Below are 27,378 nucleotides of genomic sequence, written 5' to 3'. Positions count from 1 at the left end.
GGTATATGATAGAGAAATGAGTACAAGGACACTTCACCTTCACATTGAGGTCCAAAAAGTCTGGCTGGCTTTCTATCCATCAGTCTGATTATAATCTTATATATATATATATATATATAGTTTTGTAAGTCAATTAATGTATAAACTTTTATTATACTTGATCCTCTTGAACTATTAAAAATATCAAGGATAGTGAGAGAAGGAAGCAAATAGTGATGTTAATAAAAAAAATATTTACATTCTATTGGTAGTGTAGTATTATTAGTAAGGAAAGAATTTTAAATTAAGAGGTCGCTATAACTTAGTTTGATTCTCCAGCAAACATTGGGATTGATATTTAATAAATTTTTAATATAGTGTTATATGTATATAATTAAACCTATTGTGACTTATTTTCTATAAGATTTGCCTCGGTTGTCTAATTTATATATTAGAGAGGGCTAACATATTAGTCTATTCTTTGATGACCTCATAATCTATCAAAAAGGAAAAAAAAAACTATTTCTTATTTTACATAGTACCGTTAAAGAAAAGTAGAGAACATTTTACTTATTGTGACACAAATAAATAGTTCACTAAATAAAGATCTTAGCAGCATGATTTTATCGAAAAAATAATATATTAAACACAAACTTTAAGCCCGAATTTAAGTGGAGCCCACGTGTTATCAATGATGAATTAATGGTGGAATTGAAAGAGCTCACAAAGTACTTTAATATCATATATTCAATTAGCAAATTCATGAACGAAAGTGAGTAAAAATTGGTTTTAAAGTGTCTATCAAAACAATAAAAAAAATAAAATAAAGTGAGTTTACTATCGTATTAACTATTTGTCAAATATCTGTGAGATATATAAAGTACCAAATTCTACTTAAGCTTTGAACCCTAAGGGGTACTTATTTTTATAGGTAAAAGAATTTATATAAAATTAACTTATATGTGCACCACTCGGTTAGGTTTGTGTGAGGGTCAGGTTATTTTATTTTATTTTTATTTTTTTTTTGCCGAATAGGATTAAAGTTTGATTTTTGACTTGAAGATGTGCATCCCTTAGATGAAACAACAAACTACAAAAAAATGACAAGTCATTTGGCCCGGAAAGATGCAACCTTCTATGTCATAATGCACTTTTCAATGACCAGATACATCCTTTTGCTCCAACCAACATTTTGCCCTTTTTTTGTTGTTCTTGTTCATTTCTATGAATAGATCTAGAGTCTGGACTAGGAAATCGTCGAATTGATTTAATTTACTCATACATATTTTAGAGTTTTCTTCTACTATATTGAGAGAGAATAAAACACTTGAATAGTAGCTTCTTTTCGTATGTAAGATAGCTATTGTGTTCTGGGAAAATGATATCTACTGTTCTAGAATTAATTGGCAGAGATAGTTAGTCTTAAGAACGTAGTGTTAAATATTAGACTTGACTTATACGGAATATTACATAGGAGTTATTATTACATATAACTTAAGCTTGGAGAGGATTATGAGTTACTAGAGATAGTGATAAAGACATGAACTTATCTTATCTTTACCTATTGCCTATTGCCAAGTGAAATATCAAAATGAAGTTATCAAGAACAATGGGTATGACTTCTGAAATGAACAATTATTTGGCAATTTAATCTCATCATGAGCCATCATACCCTCATAAGAGTGATCTTTTTTCTTTTTCCTTTTTGTCCTCTCAATCATGTTTTGGCATGGGATTCTGGTGCCCATGATAGCCCACATATGCCTGCATCCTATGGTGTGTTTTTGGACTTGCATTGATGGTTAAATTATTGAAGTCAGAAGTTGCATAAAGGAGTTTCTTTTTCTTTTTCTTTTCTTTTTTCTATTTAGTTTTTATCTCAATTAAGCTTTTAGATCAAATGTCTATCTTTAAGCATCTACCCATCTAATTGCAAAACTAACCTTGTATCTTTTAATTCCCTTTAAAAAAAATTTAATTCTTTTGTATGTCTTTTCATTTTTCTAAGGAAAATCTATATACTTGTATGAATGAGTTGAGGACCTTGAGGTAGTTCTATCTTGCTTCTACTCTAGTGGGCATATATATCTTTGACACCAATAAGCACAAACTCTAAGGCACATTTATATCCACAAGCATGGACAGCTATTGAGGCAGGATTGTGTTCCTCATTTGTGATAGGCCTCAATAAATGTTAGTATATTATTATTTTAGTTCTTAGATTGTTCACACAAGGAGAGTTTTTGACCAAACTAGCCATCTCTTAAAACTCTACCAAAAACTTGAATATGAAAAGCCGATTAGTTGAGTGTTTTATTCAGCTAAAAATAAAACATTGATTATATTAATATTTTATTTTCAAAAAGGCTTAAATAGTTGAGTGTCTTCTTAAAAAAATTAAAACTATATTTTTAACAATAAAACCGCTGATATGATCACTTAAAAACTCGCCAATCTGCTTAGCATTTTACTTTTGACTGGATTAGAACTTTTAATAGTTTAGCGTTTTATTTAGAACTATAGTAAAAATAGATTCTTTTTGGTATTAAATTTGGGATGAAAGTTATGTCTTTAAATAAAATAAAAAATGGGTCTTTCATGTTGGACAAACTTGTCTTCTAAGCTGCATACAGTTGCCTTATAAATATTTGCAACTGCTTTAGAGGCTGTGCCATGTTCAAACACCAGTAGTCTTTCCATGAGGATTAGTACTACTCTAAAGTCATTTTTCAGTCATACTTGGCTACTTGGACTAAACTATGAAGTGCAATTAAACTCTGGATAGTAGAATGGTTTCTAAGTTATGAAACCATAGAAAGATTTACACCCTGTTTGGAATCCCAAAAGTAGAATTCAATTGATTTGGAATTCAATTGGTTATGAATTATAGTTTCATAGATCTGCTGTTTAGAACCATTGATGAGATCTCAATTGATTTAAGTGGATTTGGTTGTATTCAGTGTACATAATAGAATCTGATGATTTGAGGTAGAATATGGATGGAATATTTCATTGCAACCTAAGTTAACTTTTCCAAATTTCCCCTTAATCTATTACATTCTTATTGAAACTTATGAGTAAAATAGAAAATAGAAACATAGTGACATGAATCTCTACCTCATTCCAAACAACAAGATTATAACAAGATCACAACAAGTACCTTATTATCCTAATTCATTCTTTAGCATTTGATTGGAAAACAAGGAGGATTGTTACATCCTAACACAGGAAATTGGCCTCATTGAGATCAAGCTTAATTATCTTATCTGGTGAATTCACAGGAGAACAATGAAAAACTTTATCAATGTATTATTATGATAAGCTTCGTAACAAATAATTTTTTTTTGGTCAAAAAGCATGTAATAATATTTAGTTAATATTAAAGAGTTTCTTTCTCATTTTCTTCAACAATATATATATATATATATATACCTCAGTTTCATGCACATCATCTGCAAATACCTGCCAAATTTAAGAAAAAAAGGAAGAAAAGATCAATTTATACTTCATTTGTGATGGCACATAGAATATAACAAACTTTTTAACAAGTTATTTGAATGGTTAAATCACTTGGTAGCAAAGAATTGCCTACTAACTGCACATTTAAGCTAGTATTTAAGGCACTGCAAAATAGAATAACTCTTTAAATGGTTGCAGAGAAGCTGTTAAAAGGAGAAATATTCCAGATAAGTACGAAATAAACAAACAGCCCTACATAAGATGTTTTATTTTACGTCTCAACCACATAGTTCGAATATCAGCAGCGAGAGAGAGAAATATCTCACGATTACTTAGTTCCAGGAAGACATCAGGGGCTAGTGACTTTTCATGTGAAGAGAGCTCTGCCATTCCGTTCATCACCTCAATACACCTAGAAATGGTGTATTTGTCTTCGCGCTTTGGCAGCTGCATATCCCTTTGAGTTTTATATTCCATGTAGCCTTCCATGCCATCTACAAACCTATCATCTCTCTGCCTTTTCAAACAATGCCATGGTTGCAGCTGTGACACTGGTTGTGGGTGCAGCTGCCCATCCATCATCACAGCTCCAATAACATCTGGAGTTTCTTGTTGGAACGAAGACTCTCTTGAGATAGGAGATCGACAATGAGGTGAACATTCTGCACCAGCATCATGTTCTTCATCCTCACTATGACCCAAATTTGCACTGTTCCATCTATTTGAGGTGAGATTTCTTCCGCCTTCTGTGATGATACCCATTTCACAAGGAAAATGAAACCTTTGTGTGCATATAGAAAAAGAGTAACATGCAGGCAATTTCAAAATTGAGCAAACATGCTAAGGCCTCATAGCAGATAAATTATCCTCTTCATCTTTCGTAGCCAGAATGAAAACGAAAATCCATTTCATAAACATGCATTTCAACATGAAGAATTGACCAGTCCAAAACCCAACTGCAACAAAAGATTACTATACCTCACCACTCATAGCCAGAATACTCAGCATAATGTCAAGACTAACTTAACTGTTTTATCTCCCACTTTTTTTAAATCCACTTTTGAATTTGATCTACATGACGAAACTTCTTCATTTTATAGCAATGATAACTAGTGTTATTGTTATAGTGTTACCCAAAGGATCCAAATTTTGAGTTTCTTGGCAGTTGGCAGAGTATACCTTTTGACACATTAGAACACTATAGGACATAGTTAACAGCTCAAATCATTCAATTCTTGTCACGTCATCATCAGTTACACATACGTGGCATTCCAAAACATTCTAAACTTTTATATCTAACAGGAGATCAAGCAGAGGTTCAATAAACTGCATAAGACAAATGAGAACATGTACAGAAAATGATGATAACTGGTATCTATTACTCTGGATGTCTGTTCTTATATCAGTAGGAAATAAAGTGCCTTTTGAGCTACAAAATATATCGTCAGTCCTTAGAATCTCGCTAGATAAGCAAGTCGCTACATCAACATATTATCTGCAAAACACTAGCAAAACTCAATGGGAACACCAATAAGTTCAATATTTAGGTACAAAACTTGCTACTTGTTTAATCTGAGTTCAGAATTCCCTATTAAATAGATTTAATACTTAGGCCTTGAATAAATTTCTTCCAATCAATTAGCTTCTCCACTAATTAGATTTCAGGAAACATGATATATAGTTGTTCTATAAGTTAGTTTGAAGCATGGTTCCAAGTTTCGGTCAATCCTAAGTGGGATCAACCGAAACAGATCGGGATCAGCCGAAATGACTGGTTTCGGCTAGGTGTCGGCCGTATCAGCCGATCCCGCCCTATACAAGCTCTCCTCTCTCTTCTCTTTCTAATTTTTTTATTTTTTCTCTCACTGGTGCCCCATCTCTCTCATTTCTCTCTACTCTCTCTCTGTAGTGTCTCCCTCTCTCTTCATCTTCCTCTCTTTCTTTTCTCCAATCTCTTTCTCCGTCAGTCTTTCTCTCTCCTTCAATCTCTGTTACTACAGTAGAAAACAGAGAGTGACATAGAGAGACGAGAGAGAGTGGAGAGAGAGAGAGAGAGGGAGAGAGATTGAGAGGGTAAGAGAACGGAGAGAGAAGAAAGGAAAAAAATCAGAGATAAAAAATTACTTTGCAATAGTAAGAGAGGAGGAAAAAAGAGATTGAGAGAGAAAGAGAGAGAAAAAGAGGAAGGAGAGAGAAAAAGAGGAGGGAGAGAGAAGAAATTAAAAAAAATTGCCTTGTGACAATAAGAGAGAGAGAATGTAGAGAGAAGAAAGGAAAGAAAATTAGAAAAAAAAATTGTCTTGGCAGTAATAGAGAAAGGGAGGAAAAAAGAGAAGGAGAAAGATAAGAAGAGCCAACTCGGTATTCATCAAAGTTTTGAATAAATAATATAATTTTTAGGTTTTAGACTTCATGTATAAATAATAATTATTTTCTTATCATTTTTCTAAATTTTTAGAAATTTTTCTATATTTTTTAAATTACCGAGTTTTGAAACCTTAGTTTGGAGTCGGATTATATTAAGGTCTGAAACTATTTGACAATATCTTATTATGTTGCAAAGACTGACATATTTTTGGAAAGGCTTTGAACCAGTAGTCTCTAAAAAAGATGGCCTAGAAATTAATAGCAAATCAAAACAGATCAAGCACTAGTTGATTCTTAGAAATGTCATCCTAGAAGATTAGATGTACACTCCACTTGATTAAAATTCCACATTTTAAAGGAAAAAGGAGGGGTTGTATTAGTTGTGAAGAAAAGCGATGAGTTTGCCAATAATGGAGATCCATATGCATACGGGTACACAAGCATGCAACTGCACACACATAATATCTAGAATATTTTTTAAAACCACCTATTGAAACAAAAACAGGACCTTTTATCAAAAAGAAAACTATCATATTTATATAGACGTGATCATCGAGCGGGTCGGGCCGAGCCTACCGAGTTAGCCACTGTGTTTACCAGCTCGTACGCGAACGAGTTGAGTCGGTTCGGGCCAAGCTAGAATAGTCTAGCCTGTTATCGCACTTTAGCCTGTGAGAGAGCGGGCTAGCCAGGCCGAGCTAGCGCAAATTTTTAGAATTTTTTTGTCGTTAGCTTTTTTTAAATATTTCTATTCCTCTCTTTTTTTGGAAAAAAATAATATGTTAAAAAAAATTTAAACAGTATAGAGTAATAAAAGGGCGAGCTTCCAAACCGGGCTTTCGGGTTGGGCTGGACGAGCAAAGGGCTAGTCCGTGCCACTCATTGGTAATTCGAGCTCGGGCCGAGCTTAGCCCAATCCAAATCGGGCTAGGCTAGGCCGTTTGATCAGGTCTAAATTTATATAAGGAATGGAGGGTATGCAACTCAATAGAGTAAGGGAGAGAATCATTCGGTAAAACTGTCTAATATTGAAAATAATGAAGTCAGAAGTTGATCGAGTATTTAAAAACATTGCAGCTTCTGGTTAAATAGCTTGAATTCACACTCACCAACTTTTCTTCCAAAAACATTCTTGCAATCCTCACATCTGCAATTTATGGAGCACCCAATGCCGCCCTTTCGATGAGAGTGAGGAATCAATTGAGTATCACATAGTGTACAACAAAAAGAACGCAGATTAAGCAAGCAAAGATGCAAAACCTGATAACAGTCGCAGTATTTCTTTAGGCAACTTGATTTCTTGCAATTGCATCCTCTTCTATGCTGGACCAAGGCAGGAGACTTTTTTACATCTTCCTGTTGCTTATCAAAATGAATAGAATCATATAAGCAGAAAGGGGAAGATAAATAACAAAATCAAATCTAAAGCATGTAGTTGGATCTCAGATGCTAACCCCTACTTCCTGACCAGCCTCAGGTGTACAAACCACTTTTAGAGGCAACGCAACTTGTTTCCGTAACCATATCTCCTTGCGGGTAGACTGGACAGTTTCTCCATAAATAGGCTTATTAAAACATAGTCGGCATGCACAGGGTTCAGAACAGAAGATTCCAGCAGCAAAACACACACAGTAACTGTAATAGGACACAAAAAGGCAGAGTTCCAATTTGATCCCACATTAAGTTGCATCTAAGAAAATGGCTTTAGCTAAAAAATATAAGCAGAGTTCCTATTTGATGATTTTGAGCCTTCATATACCGGTCCCTATACTTAACAGTATACACAATAAGACCAGTTTGTCCTTAAAAAAATGGTGAACAGCAGAACTTTGTGGAAAAGAACATTCAAGACGACTGAACATAAAAGTTCCCCGTGTATATCTTATTGGGATATGTAAACAATATAAATTGAATGACCATGGCTAATGCATGACAAATGCAGGAACATTTTACGAAATTCAGATGCCTGTAGTAAATGGATTGCGACAAATAATATTCAAGAGTCAAGGCCCAAGCAGCTCAATCGCTTTGAGAATAGCTAGTACTTCTAGAACAACAAGCTAAATGTCTGACTTTTTCATATGAAGAATCTCTGGTAAGTTAATGTTCAAGAGCAACTCAAGAGTGATATACAGTTATATTTAATGGATTACTCTACCAGTGGTTAGGCTTGTCCCTTGCATTCAAAAAGTCAAAGTCCTGCAAATAGGCTCGTTGATAATGCGGGTAAATCTACATAGATCTTCCATCCACAGACCTCACATTGGCAGTCTTGTGATTGAGACACCTTTTTACTCTACTGGATACTAATAATTGGGAATGACTGCAAGCATCAAATATACATGCAATAGGTGCTAGAGAGTAATTACTAACATGTCAACATCAGATAAAAAATGGGCAATATAACTACTGTTGAGGAACAAGAATACAAGATTTTGAAGAGCATCACACCGAAACTTACGTGGTTAAAGAGCAAATGTTCAAGGATGTAATGTTAAGGACAACATTTTAGAAGATTGTAAGCAGTAGGAAGGCAGACATAAGATAGCCTAGTAACTAGGTATTAAAGCACGGCCAAGCAGAACTCTAGGAGTCAAGGCGGCTCAAAAATCAAGAAAATGATCTACAAAATAAGATTCTAAATCAATACAACAAGACCATAACAAGCACTCGAGCTCCATCAATTTAGCAACCTCATAAAACAAATACTAAGTCCAATGACAAGTGGATCCAAGAAGCACCCAGGCAAGATCTGCCTAACGCAGGTCCCTCGGATTTGGTGCCCTGGGTGATCTTCTTTTCATATATGACCCTCTTAACTGATTCTCACAAACTTAACCTAATATTCTCTGCATTAGAACTAATGTGTGTGGACCAACAATTCCCTTTGAATCATTAGTCAGTTAAAATTAGAACTAAGTGGAAATTTAGCAAGAGTTGATATTTGATAAGCATGTCATTCTACAATAAGATGGGTCTTTACGCTAGGTGCACTATGAACTAAAATAATGGAACGAAATGATCTTCTTTTTCTTCTCATTTACCGTATCAGAGAATAAAATAATGCGAAATCCTCGCATAATAGAGTGAAAGAAGAATCTTACAGCTTCAAGCACCTCGATTTCTTACAGCTACAATGCTTGCATCCATCATCCCTGAGCCAACAAAAAGAGCACATCACATAGCAATCAACCGAACTAAACAACAAGTCAGCACACTCCACCGTACCTCTTCTTATCCGAATGGCTATCTTGGCTCAGTAGCTCTTCCGCGCTCCCGTGCGCGTCCTTCTCGGCCTCTATTCGATCTTCGCTCATAGACGTCGTCGTAGCGATCAGCTTCTTCTCGGAGGCGGGGGCTTCCGCGGTCGCCATGGATAGAGACTTACAGGCATCCGACCGTCACGGCGGCGGAGAGCGGAGGAGGAGCCGCTGACGCCGGAGACGGCGACGGAGGAGAGGAGGTTAGGTTGTGTAGAGAGAGAGAGAGATCGAGGCAGTGAGAGATATGGGCCCTTAGATCTGGAATGTAGGGTTTGAGATTATGCTTTTCTGGGCCCGAGGTTGAGATCCAACGGTTGAGATACAGTCTGCTTGATTTGGAAAATGGTAATACGCACAGTTGTGGGAAGTTGATAAAAATGGTATATTATTATTATTAGGGAGGGTTTTTTCGTCGTTTTTTTCCAAACTAACCCTCCCAAACTATTTTTTTATTTTACAGTCCAAAAACTTTATATATATATATATATATAACGGCATTAAAATATAAATTACTTTTCGATTCAGTGACTTATATTTAAAAATTTTTGTTCAATAAATTATCTAAAAATCCTCGACTCCCTCTCGGGATTTAAGCAATTTAATGAATAATTTTTAAAATATAATAATTGAATTAGAAAATTTATATTTAAAAATTATAGTCTTGATTCTTAATGACAAACTTAATATAGTAAAAAAAAACTCATGTTTTTAACCTATAGTTGCCACTAAATTTTTTTTTAAATATTATAATTGTCATTGTATCATTTAAAAGTATCATAATTATCACTAAAATCATTTAAATCTTCTAAAATTATCATTATGATTAGATTTTGAGAAAATAATAAACTATTAATCACTATTTTTTTTTCTTACAAAAAAAATAATAAGATTTTCTTTCTGGTAACTTTTTAGAACCACTTTGAATAATTTATAATAGTCTTTTTGTGAATAAAGCCCTCGTGTATTGCCAGTATTAAATTTGAATTTAATTCGAATTGAATAGTTTCAGAAGAAGAATTCGAATGGGATACTATGTTTATTTAGATATAAATGTACCATAATTACATAGAATACTATTATATCTAATATATAAATTTTCTACTTATATACGTGTATATATAAACATGTTAATTTTATATATGAGCTATATTATATTCGATCTATTACTTCTATGATTATTATTATTATTATTATTATTTTGAGAAAAATGAGGATGAAAAGAAATTTAAAGAGAGGGATCAATTTTGCTTCCATTTTCATAATAGGTTTTTTCTTTTGCAAATATACGCTTCAAAAAACCTTATTTATTTTTATGCCCTTTAAAATTTATATTTACATGTATACTTCTTAAAACATAGTTTATATATATATATATATATATATATATATATATATGAGAAATTTGCATGTATATCCTTTAAAGCCTTTAATTTCCTAATTATTAAATTTTAAATAATTTAGATATAAAAAAATAAAATATTATTATTCTAGTTTTCATATATTTCTTTTAGCTAAGAGTTCTTTTTTATTAAATTATTGAGATTTAATTCGAAAAATGACCGAGAGGGTATTTATGTAAATAACATATGTTTTGGAGTATATATACGGATATCAAATAATTCATAATAACCTCCAAATAATAAAGATAAGCATATCTCATTCTCATATTATCTTCTAATTAATCTTCAAACTAATGTTTCCTTCCTTAAAGGATCTATGATTATTAACATGCAAACAAAAAATATTAGGTTAAGGGACACTGTTCCTAAGAGTTATTTCTTTTTTTTTCTCTGAGAGAGAGAGTTTGTTGACTAAATTCATTCATGTTCAGAATTATATAAGGCTTCAAGAGGTAGGCCTAACCAGGCTTTACAACTTATATTGAGAACAGAGAGTCTATCTAGTGAGATTATTAGCAGTTATATTGTTACATCTATCTGTAAAATAGATCATAGTAGAGAGATACATAGTCAACCACCTGGAGTATTAAAAGGATAGTCTGAAAAGTATGAGCCATTAACTAGTTTTAACATGGTAAGAGCCATGGTAGAGCCATTAACTAGTTTGTGGGTATAAATGAGGATATGAAGTAAATTAGGATGCCACTAAGAACCAAACAATTTAACAAGAACCTACTTCATGAGAACAAAATATGAAGCATGGAAAAGAAGTTTACTCTTCCTGCCTTCCAATTTTGGTTGTAAGCAAAGGCCGGATTTTGGTTGGAGAAGAGGCAAGACCAGGTAATTCTCACCGATGGCGAAGGTAGACCTTGAGGGCAAAACTATTCAATTTCTTTCGAAAGCACATAATTATTCATCTGCTTCTCACGTTCTGTGAATAGCTGAGACACTAAGAAAGATCTAAAAAGGCATTTCGAGAATCTGTTCCTTATGTTTGAAGAAAGGAACAGATTCCTAATTCATATCTTTGTTGAAATTATTATTATTTTCTGATTCCTAATATACTGAGGAAGGATTCCTAATTCACATACAAGAGATATGAATTATGACTTATTTACCTATGTCCAAGATCCTGCATGAAATCGGAGCAAGTACTTTGGCAATAATCTTTTGTACCTCCAAGACTCCCCGCTCTCTCCAGCCAGTTGAGAATTAGCAACTCAAATTAGTTCAGATGCTACAATCCAATTCTTTCATCCGAATAAACACCAAAATCACATTTCTAACCTGGTCTGGTCATTCACCAAACAAACTATCTGTCAAGTAATAAACTTGTTAAACAAATTTCAATGCCTTTCTCAATGCCATAGGCTATTGGTTACAGCGAATACAGCTCTCAATCTACAAGTTGATGTATAATTCAACATGAGCCTTGATGGACCGCGACTCTCTGCAGTGTTTCCTTACGATGATCATCGAAACGAAAAATCCTGGATGGCTGATGATCTGTAAACTAGTCTTTCCCGTGCTAATACTTGTGTTGGATTAGATTTTATCTTTCCCCGCCTCCAAACATTCCACCCAATCCACCCAATCCACCCATTCCACCCATTTCCTTGGAGCCCATCTGCTTCATCAAGCTCTGCAGACCACCCATGCCACCAATCTGCTTCAGCATCTGCGGGGGAAGAACCTTGCTCATGTGCTGGGCATTCATGTTGCGAGACAGCGCACTCATTTCACCCTTCTTTGGAATCTTGAGCCCCTTCATCTTGCTCCAGATCTTGGCCAGCCGCTTGTATTCTTCAAGCATATCCATGACATCCCTCATGGGCCTGCCTGATCCCCTGGCTATCCGCAATATTCTTGACTCATTCATGAGCTTAGGGTTTGTACTATCCAGCTCTGCATTGTTTAGCAGCCAAGAAAAATATTAGTTTTTGGCGTCACTACTTACTAAGACATACAGACAAGATTCACCTGCATTTGTCATTGAATCCATCATCGTCATGAACCGCTTGATCTTAGCCTGGCTTTCTTTTTCATGACCTTTTGGCATTAACTCTGCACTAAATCCAGGTAACATAGAGAAGACCTGCAAGACGAGTAATGCAGATTAAATGCTGTGTGTTATTCAATTTTATCTCTCCAGAATAAGGAAAAAAGAAGTCTGATACATCCCAAAAAACTATACATAACCAACCTGTCCTATAGGACCCATTTTCAGTATGTTCTGAAACTGCTCATACATAAGTCGCAGAGTAAAGCTTCCTTCAGAGAGCTTCTGCAGAAGCTCAGGTTGTTGATCAGTAGGTACAACCTCATGAATTTTGTCCATAAATCCAGACCAGTCACCCATACCTAGTAATAGAATCATGGATCAGTAAGCCAACTATGCAATAGAGCAAACAAAAATGATATCAACGAAAATAACAGGTCCATGGATCACCTAAAAGACGGCTAACAAATGGTTTGACATCAAAAATTTCAAACTCATCCATGTGCTCTCCAGTTCCAATAAATATAACTGGACTTTTTGTGGCTGCAACCCTGCAGATGAAACAAGTGGAATATCAATGTCACAACAAGGTTTGTCGGTTAGATGTGATGTGTTCTGCCTTTCAGAAAGCCAGCTTACAAGTACAACAACAATTAACTTTCTGAGAGCCATTTGGACTGCTTATCAACCAAAGAGAAGAGTGTGCATAGATGAAAGAACATACAGTCCAAGTGACACAAATATTACAATTTCTACTTTTTTTAGGTTATCTTACGTTAAGATATCCTAATTGAATGTCTCTGTGCTTGATGTTCCCATCCAACATGGGATCCAGCAAAGAAGACGAGCATAGCTTAACATTACTGGGATAGGCTGTCTCAATCAAGGATTCGAGTTTCGGCTGATCCCGATCCAGGCCGAAGGCCTGCAGCCACCTGTAGCAGACAGCAGTAGCTGCCAGCATCAGCTGCTGCTGACAGCTACTGCTGTCAGCTGTCAGCAGCAACTAGAGAGAGAGGGAGAGGGAGAGAGAGAGTGAGGGAGAGAAAAGGAGAGAGAGAGAGAGAGAGAGAGAGGAAAGAGAGAGAGAGAGGAAAGATTAAAAAATAGAGGGTATGAGAGAGAGAGAGAGAAAATGGAAGAGAGAGTGAGGGAGAGGGAAAGATTAAAAAAAAGGGTATGAGAGAGAGGAAAAAAGGAAGAGAGAGTGAGGGAGAGGGAAAGATTAAAAAAAAAGGTATGAGAGAGAGGAAAAAAGGAAGAGAGAGTGAGGGAGAGGGAAAGATTAAAAAAAAGGGTATGAGAGAGAGGAAAAAAGGAAGAGAGAGTGAGGGAGAGGGAAAGATTAAAAAAAAAGGTGAGAAAGAGAGAGAAAAAAAGATAAAAAAAAGAATGTGGGAGAGAATGAATACTTTAGACTAACAATTAGAGGGATAGAAAAGAAGAGAGGGAGAAAAAGAGATTTTTACTTTTTAGGCTTTATATGTGAGTAATTATTATTTCTTATTTTCTTATAATTTTTTCTAAATTTTTAGAAATTTCTCTAACATTTTTAATAATATTTAGAATTTTATTTAATTAAAATAGTCCGATCCGATACAGGCGGCCGATACAGCCGATACGTATCGTTTTTTCGGACGGCCGATCCCGATCCTGATACCGATTTTTGGAACCTTGGTCTCAATTACTTGAAACCACGAGACCATGACACTTGATGTGAGAGGCAAGCCTGATTTGTCACACCAAGTGACACCCTCTATAAGCCAAATATTTGTACATAAAAATAGAACAAACAGGAAATAAAACCGACTATACTATATTAACTAGTGATACTCTCTTGATATATTTCATATCAGTTTGCTTAGATGGTGCAAACATATTTCCAGTACATTAACATTATATATAAGACGAAGAGCTTTCAAATGCATGCTTCTGCCAGTGCAAGGTCCAAGGGAGGACAAATGTGCAATCATTACCCCCATTTGCTGAAGCGGTTGTTTGCCTTACACAAACCCTCTAGATCAAAGGGAATGGTGACAATTGGCAAGACTCATTTGGTTATATAGAAAAAAAAACTTATATCTGTATTTAATTGCTTAGTATTCTAATTAAATAGAAAAAAAAAAGTAGATCTTCTCCCAGTCATTTGGTGCCTATTAGGAAGCAAGTCCCATTCAGGATAGATTGGAAACATATAAGTGATTTGGATGTTTGAAATAAAGAGTATCTCAGGATAATGTTGCATCAAGAAGAAACACTAAAATTCTAAAAGAAATAATTTCTAAATGAAAGAGGCAGTAAAGAAGTGAATAAGATCCGACAGAATAGCTTGTCCTATAAAACTATTTGAAAATTGTAGCTTGTCCTACAAACAGTACTTACGCACTAAGTGCTCCACCACCTTTTGCATGACCATCCATCTTGGTAATAATCACAGCTCCAACTGCAACACTTTGTTTAAATGCTTGTGCCTGATCAAATGCAGCCTGACCAATGCTGCTGTCCATAACAAATATAATAAGATCGGGTTTCTGCAGGAAGGGTACAACAAAAGTTAATTGATTTGGTTGCTAGATGGATAGTTTGGTGGAACATCCTTAAGCATGAGAATATATCTACCGTTGCTTCTGAGACTTGACGCATTTCTTCAAAAAGTGCAGCCTCTTGTTTGTGCCTTCCACTTGTATCTACAATAATCAGATCACAGTTTTCTTTCTTGAACCTTTCTACACCCTCAACAGCAATTTTCACAGGATCAGACTCCATATAGCTGTAAAAAAAGTGACTAATCAAAACTCCCGGAGGGAAACAAAATTTTCAATGTCTTAACAAACAAAATAGGAGACACGAAATTAGGCCACTTGAAGCAAGATCCTGCGCTCTCTAATATTTATGACTACACAGTCCGTAGAAAAAAAAAAAAAAAACCCATATCTGCAAGAAAATCACATTTACAGATGAGAGGCATTGAGCTCCTTACTACTATGAAAAACAGCCTGCAGTTATGAAAGAAAATACAAAAAGTCCATGTGATAAATAGACAAGTACTATAAGGAGCAGCTATCCTCACCTTCACTAATTCAACACCTCATTCAACAAATACAATAAGTTCAACTGAAAGGAGTACACATGCTACAGGGTACAGAAGATTTTACAGAGAAGCAACAAAAAGAACATTGAAAAATTGACCGTGATCATCACTAGGCTTTATATAGATTTGATGATTTGATAAAACCAATTATCAAGTAAATCATAATCAGAAGCATGTAATCACAGTATGTTTAAGACGGGCAACTTAAGTAGGAAATATACAATACCTTCCATAAAAAGGAATCTTAGTTTTGGTTGCGTTTTGCTTTAACTGATCAAATGCACCAGCTCTAAATGTATCAGCACAAACCAATGCAGGTTTCCATCCCTTCTTCTGATGATAATATGCATATTTTGTACATGTCGTGGTTTTTCCAGAACCTGGAAACACAGTGACAAGAGCAAATCAAGAGCCAACACAAAAGAAGTTCCCAGATCAAATAAGAAACCTTTACAAACTAGCAAAAGCAATTATGATGCATGTATATCATGACAAAATGTACTAACAGAGTATGTATTGGTCCTAATACTACACAGGACCTACTTCAGCAACAAAATATAAGGCCCAGAATAGACAATTGCAATAAAAAATAAAGCATTTCATTCAAGATAAGGGGATATCAAAAACATTGCCTAAAGTCTACAACATTTGGGCAATCATAATCTGCTTTCAAATGGTCAATGTGATGTTTTTTATGTGTCAAACATTGTAAATCTGTGTTGTTTTACAACGATATATACGCTTGCAAGTAGTTCAACAACCCTACCTAATGAGGTAACCATTTCCCTCTTTTTCATTTTTATTGTAAACTACACTCAGAAAATGTAATAGATACAAAACCATATCAGCAAGCTTAACATGACTTATAATCTTGCAATTCTAGTCCAAAATCTTGTCACAACCCTCTCTAATACATATATCAGGCAAAAGGATTCAATCAGTGAAGGTGCCACATAGCACATACACAACATGTAGGTTACACATTGTATATAAGCCTAGCGAAAGAAATATTAAAAGTAGTATATATTTACGTTACACATTGTATGTTTGATTTTTACAAAGAAAAAGTTAAAAAAACAAAGTAAGATGTAGAGAAAAACAACTAAAAGATGTGTGAAGAGTCATCTTCATCAAAATCCTAATCATGAATAGTCAAATAGGTATTGATACTTTCTAATTATATGATACAACCAAAAAGCTAAAATCTAAACAAACAAACAAACACAATAGATTAACTAAACACCAGAAATGCAAATTACAACCACCAAATAGCTATGAAAAAAAATGTAGAGATACATAAACATGTCGTAAAAGTTTCAACTTTCAACCATTAAAACAAAAATGCCACTATAGGTATGTACATGTGGGCACATCAACCATGTGCCATTCACATGTAGTATATGCTGACGCATATGAATAAGACCAGAAGCTGCATATGCCATATGACGGGCGGTTTACCCAACTCCACCGCTTACCAACCAATACAAGGTGCTTTTTGAAAACTGGATCCACCAATGCATGGTCTAGGAATTGCAAGATGTATGCTATTCCCATTGATGAAAGGTTTTCTTCATGATGGAACTCGCAAACCTATGCCATTAGGTGCTTCTATTGTCAGACTGAACTACAACCTATAGAACTAGAATAGTGCATGAAATTAGTTCAGCTTGCATTTCATGTTGTTTGATTACTCTAGTCACTAACATATAAGCAAATAATATTCTTTGCTACTCTCTCCGCTTTTATGTGCATTGGCAAATGCTAAATCATTGTGGGGATGAAACTTAATATTAGAAAATAATCAAAATATAGCTTGGTCATAAGTCATAACATCTTCCGTGATGTTTTATGCTGCAGTACGAATGTTCAAACTGCAAAGTAGCCTTACCTTGTAAACCCACAAACATGATCACACTTGGCTTCCCTTTCTTTGGAGCAAAGGAAGGTTTTCCAGGATCCAACATCTTGCATAGTTCATTAAAGATAGCCTGAGGAAGGAAAAATCAAACAGATTTTCTTATAACATGGCAAGAGAGGAGAAAGAAAGGCTATCAAATTAATTTCTAGAGACAAATGTAGGTGCTGTCCCAGAAAAATAAGGATATTTTTTTAATAATCACAACAATCGCAACTAACTAGCAACAAGTCATACAAGCGAAAAATAACACAAGCATTTTGTTCTCTACATCAGACCACTGGCACTACCATACATAATAGTATAATACCATTCGTTACCCAATGCAAAGAAAGAAAAACATACACTTATGGTCCCACAGCCAGGACATGAACTATAAAAAAATCAAGATTTACAGTTGTGAACAGTAACACTAAAACAGTAATGTACCAAGTACCTGACTATCTAAAATTCAAGTGCTCAACCATTTATTGCCTGAAAGATCCTTTAGTTTAACCTTTCAAACTCTTCATCATGTAGAAACTGGATGAAAAAATTTTAAACTACTGATAACATAAGAAGTGATGAAGCAGTCAAGAAGTAATCAGTAGTCACGCATATAATTGTGATGTTATTATTAAGCAATACAACAGCCTTATTTGCACTATATGAAATAAGTGATCTTATCATGTAAAAATTTAAGGTTAGTGCAAAGCCTATTACAAGAATTTTAGGCCCATCACCCATATAAGGGTAGAGAAGAACTTCTACTGCAATAAGAGAATTAATTGGTCACCCAAACTCCATCAGCAACACTCTTGCCAAAACTAGTTCGTAAGCTTTAAAGTGTAATCTAGATAAAACAACAAAAAAATTACTAAAAATGAATACCGAATAATTTCCCTCCATCAGAAAACATCTTTCTGATTTTCAAAGTCCCAACGAACATCCATCTCACATCTTTAGTTTCACTTAAATCATAATGCTGCAAGCATCTTCATAGCTATTCACCAACCAGGTGTGCTCAGGCTTAATTAGGCTTCTAAAACTTAGAAACATCACACAATTCATCAACTCGTTCTTGACCCAATGCCAATTTTTTATATGACTACATATCTAATAAAGGTTATAAGCACAAAGTCATCATGTGATCCATTGCCCTCATTCATTTCTTCAATACATCATCAACATAGATCAAAGCTTATATGTACTTCTATCTTACAAAGAAAATGGTCGATAGGTCTCTTTATCTCCCACTTCCCTTCCAAAGATAATATGCCACAAATCATCAAATGACTCATGAAACATATGCTAACAAAACAATTCCTTATCATATGCTAACAAATTATAACATCCAATTGTTTCAAATATGAAACATCCTTTTCATTAGATTCATAAATTTCGGATAAAAAAAACTATAAAATCAATAAATTTTAATAAAAATATGTCAAATTTGATTAATTATATCCAGATCATCCATCATGAATCAAAATCTAACCTAATTCTGAATCAACGCAGCGCACGCACAATCGATGATACAAGAAGCAAACGGATTGAAAGGGTAGGGGAGAGCGAAATCACCTGCTGGATGATGCGGCGCTTGTTGTGGCCGGCGGCGAGGTCGTCGAGGTTGACAATCCGCTTGATGTTGGCCTGCATGTCGCGGACCATCTTGAACTGGACATCAGACTGGAGGAGCGCGCGAGAGATCTCGTTGAGGCACTCGCTGAGGACTTTCTCGTCGATGACGGTGGCGTTGCTCATCTGCTGCAACGCGCGGGAGATGCTCCCGCCCAGCTCCGCGAGCACCATGGCGCCGACCTTGTTGATCTGTCGCCCAAGGAGGGAATTAGGATTAGGGTTAGGGTTTTGGGAGGAGGAGGTGGGAGGAAGGAAGGGCTGAGAGGAGAGGAAGGAGAGGGTGGGATTTGGGGGAGATGGGCGTCGATGGAGAACGATGAAGAAATTAAATTAGAATTCGATTTATTAGTTTTTCTTCAACTCGGAATCTCGGATGGACTCGAACCTGAACGGAGCGAGTCGGAGGCGAGCTCGACTGGATAGATAAATAACTTCTTTTAAGGGATATTTACACTAACACCCCGAAATTATAGCCCATTTACTCATGCACCCCCTCGTTAAAAAACAGAAGGGAAATTTGCATACGATACCCAGCCTTATAACGAAATTACAATTTGCACCCTATATTTTTAGTATTTGCAAATCAATCCCTATAATTTAATGAATATGTGTCGGAAATATCTTGCTGTTAAATTTGTTAGCTAAACTTAATCAAACTCCTATATTAAATTAATTATACTAGAAAGATTAAGAAACTATCCTCAATTATGTTATACTTACCTAATATATACTCAACTCAACTATACACAATTTAACATAATCCAACCCAATATAAGGGTATTTTAGATTTTACCATCTTATTTATAAAAAGTAAATTTGATAGAATATTATCATCTGCCCAAATAGTGTTAAGTTCAAACCTAACCTAAGATGTTTCCTATACGTATTCGTCAAATCATGGGACTCAATTTATAAATATTAAAAATATATGATGTAAACTACAATTTCATTAAAATACAGAGTGTTGTATCAATTTTCTATTTACTTAAGAGAGCGGCAAAAGTAGTTTATAAAATCCGAGCTACCATAGCCCCGAAGTTGTCAAACAAAATAAAATCCATAAGTGAGGAGTATTTCCTCAGTCTCACTCTCCTAATACTAAGTTCTCGTAGGGTCATAATTCTTCCTATATTGTTAGCTTAATAGGTATCATGTTACATTATCTATAGACATACTTTAAACTAGGCTGCCAAATAGCTCGCTAGCTCATGAGCTCAGCTCGTCTAAAGCATCGCTTGAACTCTAAATGAGCCGAGTTGAGTTAGATTTTTTTGTTCGAACTCTAAATGATCATTATAGCTTATATACATATATATATAATATGAGTTATAAGAACTATTGGATCTTAGATCCAACGATTCTAATAGAAAAACCCTAAACCTCACTATGCCAAAACCTATCTCATCCAAATGCCAAACCATCTCGTCTTCTTCTTCCTTGTCGTCGTCTGCACAAATCCTACCGACCTCGTCGCCATTGTCATCGAAATTTTCACGTCCGTCTTTGAGATTGAAGTCGGTTCTCTTCTCGCATGACATTAACCTACTCAGCTCGTCCTATGTCCCTTCTCCTTCTGTTGCTACTCAACCTCCTCTTATACCCATCTCTTCTGCATTGTCATCCTCCACCTCAAGATCTACACCACCAAATAATGCTCTAGTTCGCACTAGGATTTGATCTTCCCTACTCAAATTCTCCCTTAAATCTTTGTTGTAATATTGCTTGGAGTTGGCTATTTAGTTATGTTACAACTAATTGACAATTTGTTTAAATTTGTTATTTGGCTTAAAATTCCAATTATCATTTTGTTGTTGACTTTCAATTATTTTTGTAGTAAAATTTTGTTGAGAGCATGGTAGGATATTCCATACTATCTTACCTACTTTAGGTATTTTAAAGTATTTCCTCCTGGGTTTTAGATTTCTGGTTCTAAAGATTGATTTTTTTTTGTAATCAAAGTCGGTTCTCTTCCTACACCGCACCAACTTGCTTGGCTTCCTCCTATGCCCCTTCTCCCTCTAATGCGGCTCTAACTAGTATCTCGCCTCCTCCCGAGGCTTGTGAGAGATGAAAAATTCTCGAGCTATCGAACTAAGCTCGAGTTTGAGCCGAGCCGAGCTAGGCCTAGCTTACTCAAGCTTTGCTCATTTACACCCATACTTAAACTCAATAAAAAAGTCTAAATTTGTAAGAATTTCATATATACATAATCTAATGTGATTCGAAACATTATTTACTCCTGTCAAAATGTGGACTAGCTCAAAAGAGTCTGATTCCAAAATGACTTTAGGCAGCCCTGTTTTGGAATCAATCTATAGCACTCCAACTTATTGTGCTAAGGGATCATATGACCCATCCACATTTATCTTGGCCCTACCTAATGGAGGGGGACTCCATTCAGTCAGAAGCATCCTTTGGGTGTCCATATTAGAGTGCTCAAACCTCATCATACATAGACCTCGTCATACCACTTGTCTAAATGTACTCTTTTCCCCACCAAAGACCCTAGTGTTCCCTGCATTTAAGCTAGCTACAATAATGGCCTTCATTTTGGTGTCACTTAAAGTTACAAGATAACCATCTTAAAAGATAGATCTTTCAATTTTCTCTCTAGTTTATATGTAAAGGGATATTTTAATCCATAAAAGGTATTAAAAATTAGTGGAAATGTAGTTGGTCAACCAATTTTGGAAGTCAAATGAGACGATATAGTTAATTTAGATAAAAATTCTACCGGTTTCACTTTACACGTAAGTATAAAGGATAAAATAATTTTATGTCAAAGTATAACTACACAATGGTACAATGAGATACAAACGGTGTAAAATGCGTTTAACTTCTTCTTTGTATGTATTATGATTCTCTAAAGTATAAAAACTTCTCGCCTATTGACGATGTTAACAGAAAATATTAAACGACTATTTTACTTTCAACTTTATTTTCTCTCTTTTCTCTTATAAGGTAAAAGTAAAATAGTACTCGGATTTATAGATAACTAACATATCGAGATGGTTAGATTATTTTTTTATAGTTAAGGGGTCAATATATCATGACAAATAAATGAGAGCTATATGAAAATGTAGGTGTAATTATCCCAAATTTTAATCTGAATAGCTTAAAAGAGCAATTGCGTATTCTCTATCTAGATTCTCTATCCTGTTTAAGAGAATCAACTTTTTATAGTTGTCCCTATCAAATTCAAAGTATGTCATTGGAATATATATTAATTTTGAAGGATTTAAATATATTTTATCTCTCATAATTTGGATGAGAACTATTTTATCCCTAAACTTTTATTTGTGTTACTATGTCTCCTTAAATTTTTAAGTGGAACTAGATCTAAAAATGTCTTTAATTGAAAGGTCAATCTATTAAATAAATATGGATAGAAGAAAAAGTTTGTGGTAACTTAGTCATACAAGAAGTTCAAAGACAAGTAAATTGAAGCCAAAGATTGCATTCAAAAAGAAAAGTTGTAGAAGTATAAATAATGTCTTTGACTCAATATGTGTGATTGCTAGAAAGTAAGTAAATAAAAATCACCTTTAGAGACTTCTTTATTTTTTTTATGTTTGATTGCAGAAATAGCTTCATTTTTTTCTTTTGAACTTTTTTCTTTCTTAAAAGGAGTCACTTTATTAAAGAAAAAGTATTTTTCAGAAACCAAAAACACATTTAAGATAGATAGAAAAACTGATATAAAAAGGTTAGGGAAATTTTTTTTTTAATCCCCATATGGTTAGATCTAAATTTACTTCACCTCTTTTTAGAGGTTTAAATAGTTCACCTAATGTGCTGTAATAAACTCCCTGTAAAACTGACAAATTTAGCTGAGGCAGAAGGAAATTGCTTGATGAATTACATGTTAAATGACACAGAAAACTTTTGCTTAAAATGTTTTCAAGTTCCCAAAGGATGCTTTATGCATTGTATCCTGTGGGAAAAGATGGCTTTGTTACATATGGTACCTTCTTCTTCATGGCTGCTAATCAATGATAATCCCCAACCCCCATAATAGTAGAACCAATTCCTGGTTATAAAAATGTGAAGACTGCCAGTGTAGCACAGCAGTTTGAATTGTTCAAGTTCAGTGGTATTTGATTTGTATCCACTTACATGTCTCTTTTCTGAAGGATGAAAGATACAAGTTTGAAGTTTGAACAGTTTCTCAGCATTTCCATTCTCTTTCCTTTCCAAGAACATTTTGGTCTAGTACCAATACAAGTAGATGGAACTCATACATGGAACATCACAAGGCAAAATGTGGGCCTCTATCACTACCAATGTGCTAGATATGATCTGGATCTAAATCTTTTGAACAACATGTATGATTTTCCATAGCTTGCACAGATCATCCTTAACATCATTCTCTTCTATGTTTGGCTCGTTTCCATGACTTTTTGCCCTTGATCTTCCACTTGTCGACACCGCCAGGTTGACGAATCTCCTCGATTTCTTGCACCTTACGCTTCCTGCATTACATTGGAAACATTGGTGAATGGATCCACAAAAACACAATCAGAAAGACTCAGTTGTATCTTATAATGAGCAGACTTAGAACACTAAACAAGGATTAAGTTCCTTGGTGGAAAGAATATCAGAGCTCCTGCAAACAAGTAGCTGATTTGTATCTACGACAGAACAGGAAGATTTGGTAATGATAAAACGTTTCGATTTGCATGTCTCTGGGGGCTTAAACCTTGTGAGCCAAAGCTTCCCATCCAATTCTAAGAAAATATTCAGCTCACAAACCAGATCAAACTTAAAGTTGATGATTGATGCCCAAGAACTCACTCTAATAGACAATCTTACCTATAAGCCTTAAGAGCATGGTCAGATAGCAGTTCATCAGCCAATGTCATCTTCCTCTGTTTCTTGGTCAACCTGCCTGAGAAGAACTCAGTGGCAGGTTCAATAACTGTACCTACCTAAACATATGAGGAGGAAACAAGTCAGTTATTAATATGCACATATATCAGTTAGTAACAAGGAATAAAATGGTGCAGAGTACTAGAGATAACGATTCACTTTGCATAAAGAGACTTGCCTGAAAATACTTGGGTGGGGCTTTGGACTTCTCCCCTTTCTTGAAGTGCCTTTTGGGATCAATTACACTCCTCAACTGCAGCACAGGTAAAATGTGACATCACAATAAATCCAGGTAAATCATAAATAATACAACCAGTATACATTGTCTAAGTTATATCCCAATTAGAAAAAATTTCACTAAGAAGCATTTTCTGAAACTAAATCTAAGCCACATGACAATCTTCCTCTCAAATTAAGTACCAAATATGGACAAATAAGTCAAAAACAAACATATATGAACTTGCTAAAGGTAGTGGAATAAAAAAGAGTAGGGATATAAGCAAGGTAAAATGAGTATCAAACACTCAAATAGTACCAAGTTTAGGTTAATTTGATATATCATTCAATATATCAAAATTTTAGATTAAAAGAATCACACTCCTCAAATGCTTCTCCAGAATCTAGCACATCCAAAAGATCAAGCTAAACTTTATGGTGAAAATACATAAAAATACAAGCTGAGATGTATAATAAACTGCATTCCTCACTCTGTTCAAATTTGTGTGTTACTGTGGAGTGCTAATTCCACGTTTAGATACATCACCTCTCTCACAATCAAACCTATCTCTTTACATATGTATTTGGGTGTGTGTGGATGGGTGGATGTGCAAGTGCATGCACATCTATGCATGTATGCACTCACACAGAAAATTAGAAATACGCCTAATTATCAATTCTCCTTCCAACACCAAAACCACAAGCTCAAGAAACTAATCATCTTTTCTTTCCTCTATAAAGGAAACTTAATAAAAACATAGGAATCCAGAACCTGCGAATTGGATATATTCTCCTTAGTTTCAAAACATTTTTAAGGCATTAAACAAATAGCTGAAAATAAAATTGAACTTTGCTTTCAGGTACTTCAAATAATGTAGTATGAAACACACCTTGAGAATCTCTAGATCTTTCTTCAACTCAGGGGTGATATTTGGGGCAGGCATGTCAAACCTATGACACTAATAATTATCAAAAAACCATGTGTAACAAAATAATCAACTGGATTTCTTGTGGATCAAACTTACCAACTAGCACCAGCGGTATCTTTCACATTTTTCCTCAGCAACTTATTCAATTTTCTTGGGTCCCTAGGAGGAACAAACAATCCATCCACAAGTTCATTCACAGGCTTCCAAATAGACTCTTTTAATCGTAACTTTGCCTCACTATTCTTTACTCCGTTAGATAAAGGAGGCATCTTTGGAGCCCATGATAAACCAATTGCCGTCTTGTTCTCTGACATTTCAGCTGAAACAAACATAGAAAGAGACATGAAACAAGAAACAAACAGCAGATGCACTCTTCTTTTCCATCTTTCCAAGTTCCAGCCTTGCCATAATTCTATAAACTAGCACCCAAATAAAATTTAAAAAAATCATAATAGCGAAAGTGTAAGGCTCTTATTCGAATCTAGATTTGTCAATTCTACAGTCAGTTCTGTAATCCAACAAAATACTCAGCATGCAAAACATGACGAAAAATCTGAACAAAACTGATACAAATCTAATACTAAGCATGCCTTGAATACTTAAACTATCATATCTCAGAACTTTTCAGCTCAAACAACCAGAACAAACAAATCTGATGCAAACCTCGTTTTATAGTCCGTGGACCGACTCCGCCCAAACCCTCTAAACCCTGATCGACGAAGCCGCGTCGGAGTTAGAAGTCCGCCGGCTACGACCTCCTTGACGAGTCCTAGTACCAAGAAACTGCGTGTCTAATCAATGAATCGAGATCTGGATGACGAAGAGAGAGCGGTGAGGAGATCGGCGGCGAAGAGAACGGAGGAGTTCGGGGAGAGAAGTCGATTGGTTTTGATGACCTATTCACGGGTGGCCCAGTTAATGGGCCTTGATGGGCTGAAACTTTTAAGCCCAATTAAACTTTGGGACTGGACCCTGGACCTCATAGTATTGCCCTTTTATTTTGGGGTTTTTTACATAATTGCCACCAAATTTGAAGGATAATCTCTGGTGGGTTAGGAGTGACTGTCAACCCGTAACAGGAATTATCGATGGCTTAATTAGGTCAACACCGCTCCAAATATACCTGGTTTTCAAACTCCCTAAACTTTTTTAGATTATAATGTCACTCATAAGTATCCTAAAAATTTCAATGTCACCCTTCCGTTAGTGTACCGTTAGAAAAATTGGATGAGTCAGCTTACGTGATGATTATATCATACGTAATTAATATTAAATGATCTAAATGTCCTCATAATACTTACGCAACCCATTAATTAGATTAGAATTAAAAATATTTTAATAAAAAATTTATTTTATTTTTATTATTATACTCAATCTTCTTCCTCCACTTCTCATCGTGACTACTCTATTCTCTCCCTCCCTCCTTCCCTCTCTTCTTCCCCGAGCCGCCACGCCGCATGGGAGGAGAGGCCGCAGCGAGCTCCATTGCCGAGCCACATAAGACGGGAGTCACATGAGAGAGAAAAGAGAAAAGAATAAGGAGAGAGATGTGTTGGGAGGTCGCAAAAGAGAGAAGAGAGCAAGGAGAGAGAAAATAGAAGAGAGTAGGGGAGAGAAAATAGAAGAAAGTAGGAGAGAGAATTAATATTTTAAATTATTTTTTAAAAAATAATAATATTAAGATATACTAATTAAGAGTATAGTTAGTTATTATGTGTTTTTCGTCGTTACTTGTTTCACCCCAAACTTTAGGGGTGACATTGTTATTTAAAAAAGTTTAGAAGATTTTCGTAAAAACTAAGTATAATTCAAAGAATGTCAACGTAATTAACCCATTATCAATTATCATATCTCCAAGGTCCTAACTCTGATTTAAATTCTCCGACTCGACTCATGTTCAAATTCTAAAAAAAATATGATAAAATCTTTTTAGGTTGTTATAATTTCTCTAAGGAAAATTGTTATACACGTGACTATATAAAAAAGATTATTCCTTTATTAATTTACCTTTATATTATTAGAAAATAAAACATTGTATATAATACTTAGCTTTTTATCGAAATTAAAACCTACACTCTATTTTTATCCTATGATGTAAAAGATATATTCAAAAATCTATCTGGGTTAAATTTATCTAACACCGTACAAGTGACTAATGTTAAAAAGGTTATCCCTTTTTTTATTTATTTTATATTATTAAAAAAAGAAAATTGTGTATATAATACTCTGGTTTTTAACAAAATTAAAATTTACGCCCTATTTTTACCT

The 27,378-nt window shown here is 34.9% G+C and overlaps 3 protein-coding genes across 4 annotated transcripts; all 3 read right to left on the bottom strand.

Annotated features, from left to right (window-relative positions):
• Positions 1–3,543: 3,543 nt before the first annotated feature.
• LOC140759627 (uncharacterized) lies at positions 3,544–9,411 on the bottom strand. Of its 2 annotated transcripts, none has more exons than XM_073096237.1 (6): positions 9,034–9,411; positions 8,910–8,960; positions 7,260–7,440; positions 7,066–7,167; positions 6,915–6,981; positions 3,544–4,184 (listed from the first exon to the last, which is right to left on the bottom strand). In XM_073096237.1, exons 1-6 carry the CDS (start codon positions 9,177–9,179, stop codon positions 3,691–3,693), a joined length of 1,041 nt encoding a protein of 346 aa, XP_072952338.1. In that variant the 5' UTR covers positions 9,180–9,411; the 3' UTR covers positions 3,544–3,690. The 2 variants fall into 2 exon arrangements, with proteins under 2 accessions (XP_072952338.1, XP_072952339.1); XM_073096238.1 differs by having other exon boundaries at positions 3,547–4,184; positions 7,066–7,161; positions 9,034–9,409.
• A 2,324-nt stretch (positions 9,412–11,735) lies between these two features.
• Positions 11,736–19,470, bottom strand: LOC140759565 (signal recognition particle subunit SRP54 2). The gene is made up of 9 exons (XM_073096161.1): positions 19,037–19,470; positions 17,450–17,549; positions 15,788–15,941; positions 15,090–15,240; positions 14,853–15,001; positions 12,921–13,021; positions 12,675–12,832; positions 12,452–12,566; positions 11,736–12,376 (listed from the first exon to the last, which is right to left on the bottom strand). The coding sequence occupies exons 1-9, from the start codon at positions 19,265–19,267 to the stop codon at positions 12,024–12,026; spliced, it is 1,512 nt and encodes a 503-aa protein (XP_072952262.1). The 5' UTR covers positions 19,268–19,470; the 3' UTR covers positions 11,736–12,023.
• A 3,686-nt stretch (positions 19,471–23,156) lies between these two features.
• Positions 23,157–25,986, bottom strand: LOC140759035 (rRNA-processing protein fcf2-like). Its single transcript, XM_073095487.1, has 6 exons — positions 25,774–25,986; positions 25,207–25,429; positions 25,072–25,132; positions 24,140–24,218; positions 23,909–24,020; positions 23,157–23,568 (listed from the first exon to the last, which is right to left on the bottom strand). Exons 2-6 carry the CDS (start codon positions 25,422–25,424, stop codon positions 23,460–23,462), a joined length of 579 nt encoding a protein of 192 aa, XP_072951588.1. The 5' UTR covers positions 25,425–25,429; positions 25,774–25,986; the 3' UTR covers positions 23,157–23,459.
• Positions 25,987–27,378: the final 1,392 nt, after the last annotated feature.

This window comes from Typha angustifolia, chromosome 4 (assembly GCF_048772165.1).
Source record: "Typha angustifolia cultivar Huaian chromosome 4, ASM4877216v1, whole genome shotgun sequence".
In the NCBI taxonomy this organism is placed as follows: Eukaryota; Viridiplantae; Streptophyta; class Magnoliopsida; order Poales; family Typhaceae; genus Typha; species Typha angustifolia.
The sequence above is the reverse complement of the archived record's forward strand: the minus strand, read 5'-3'. Positions and strand labels throughout refer to the sequence as shown.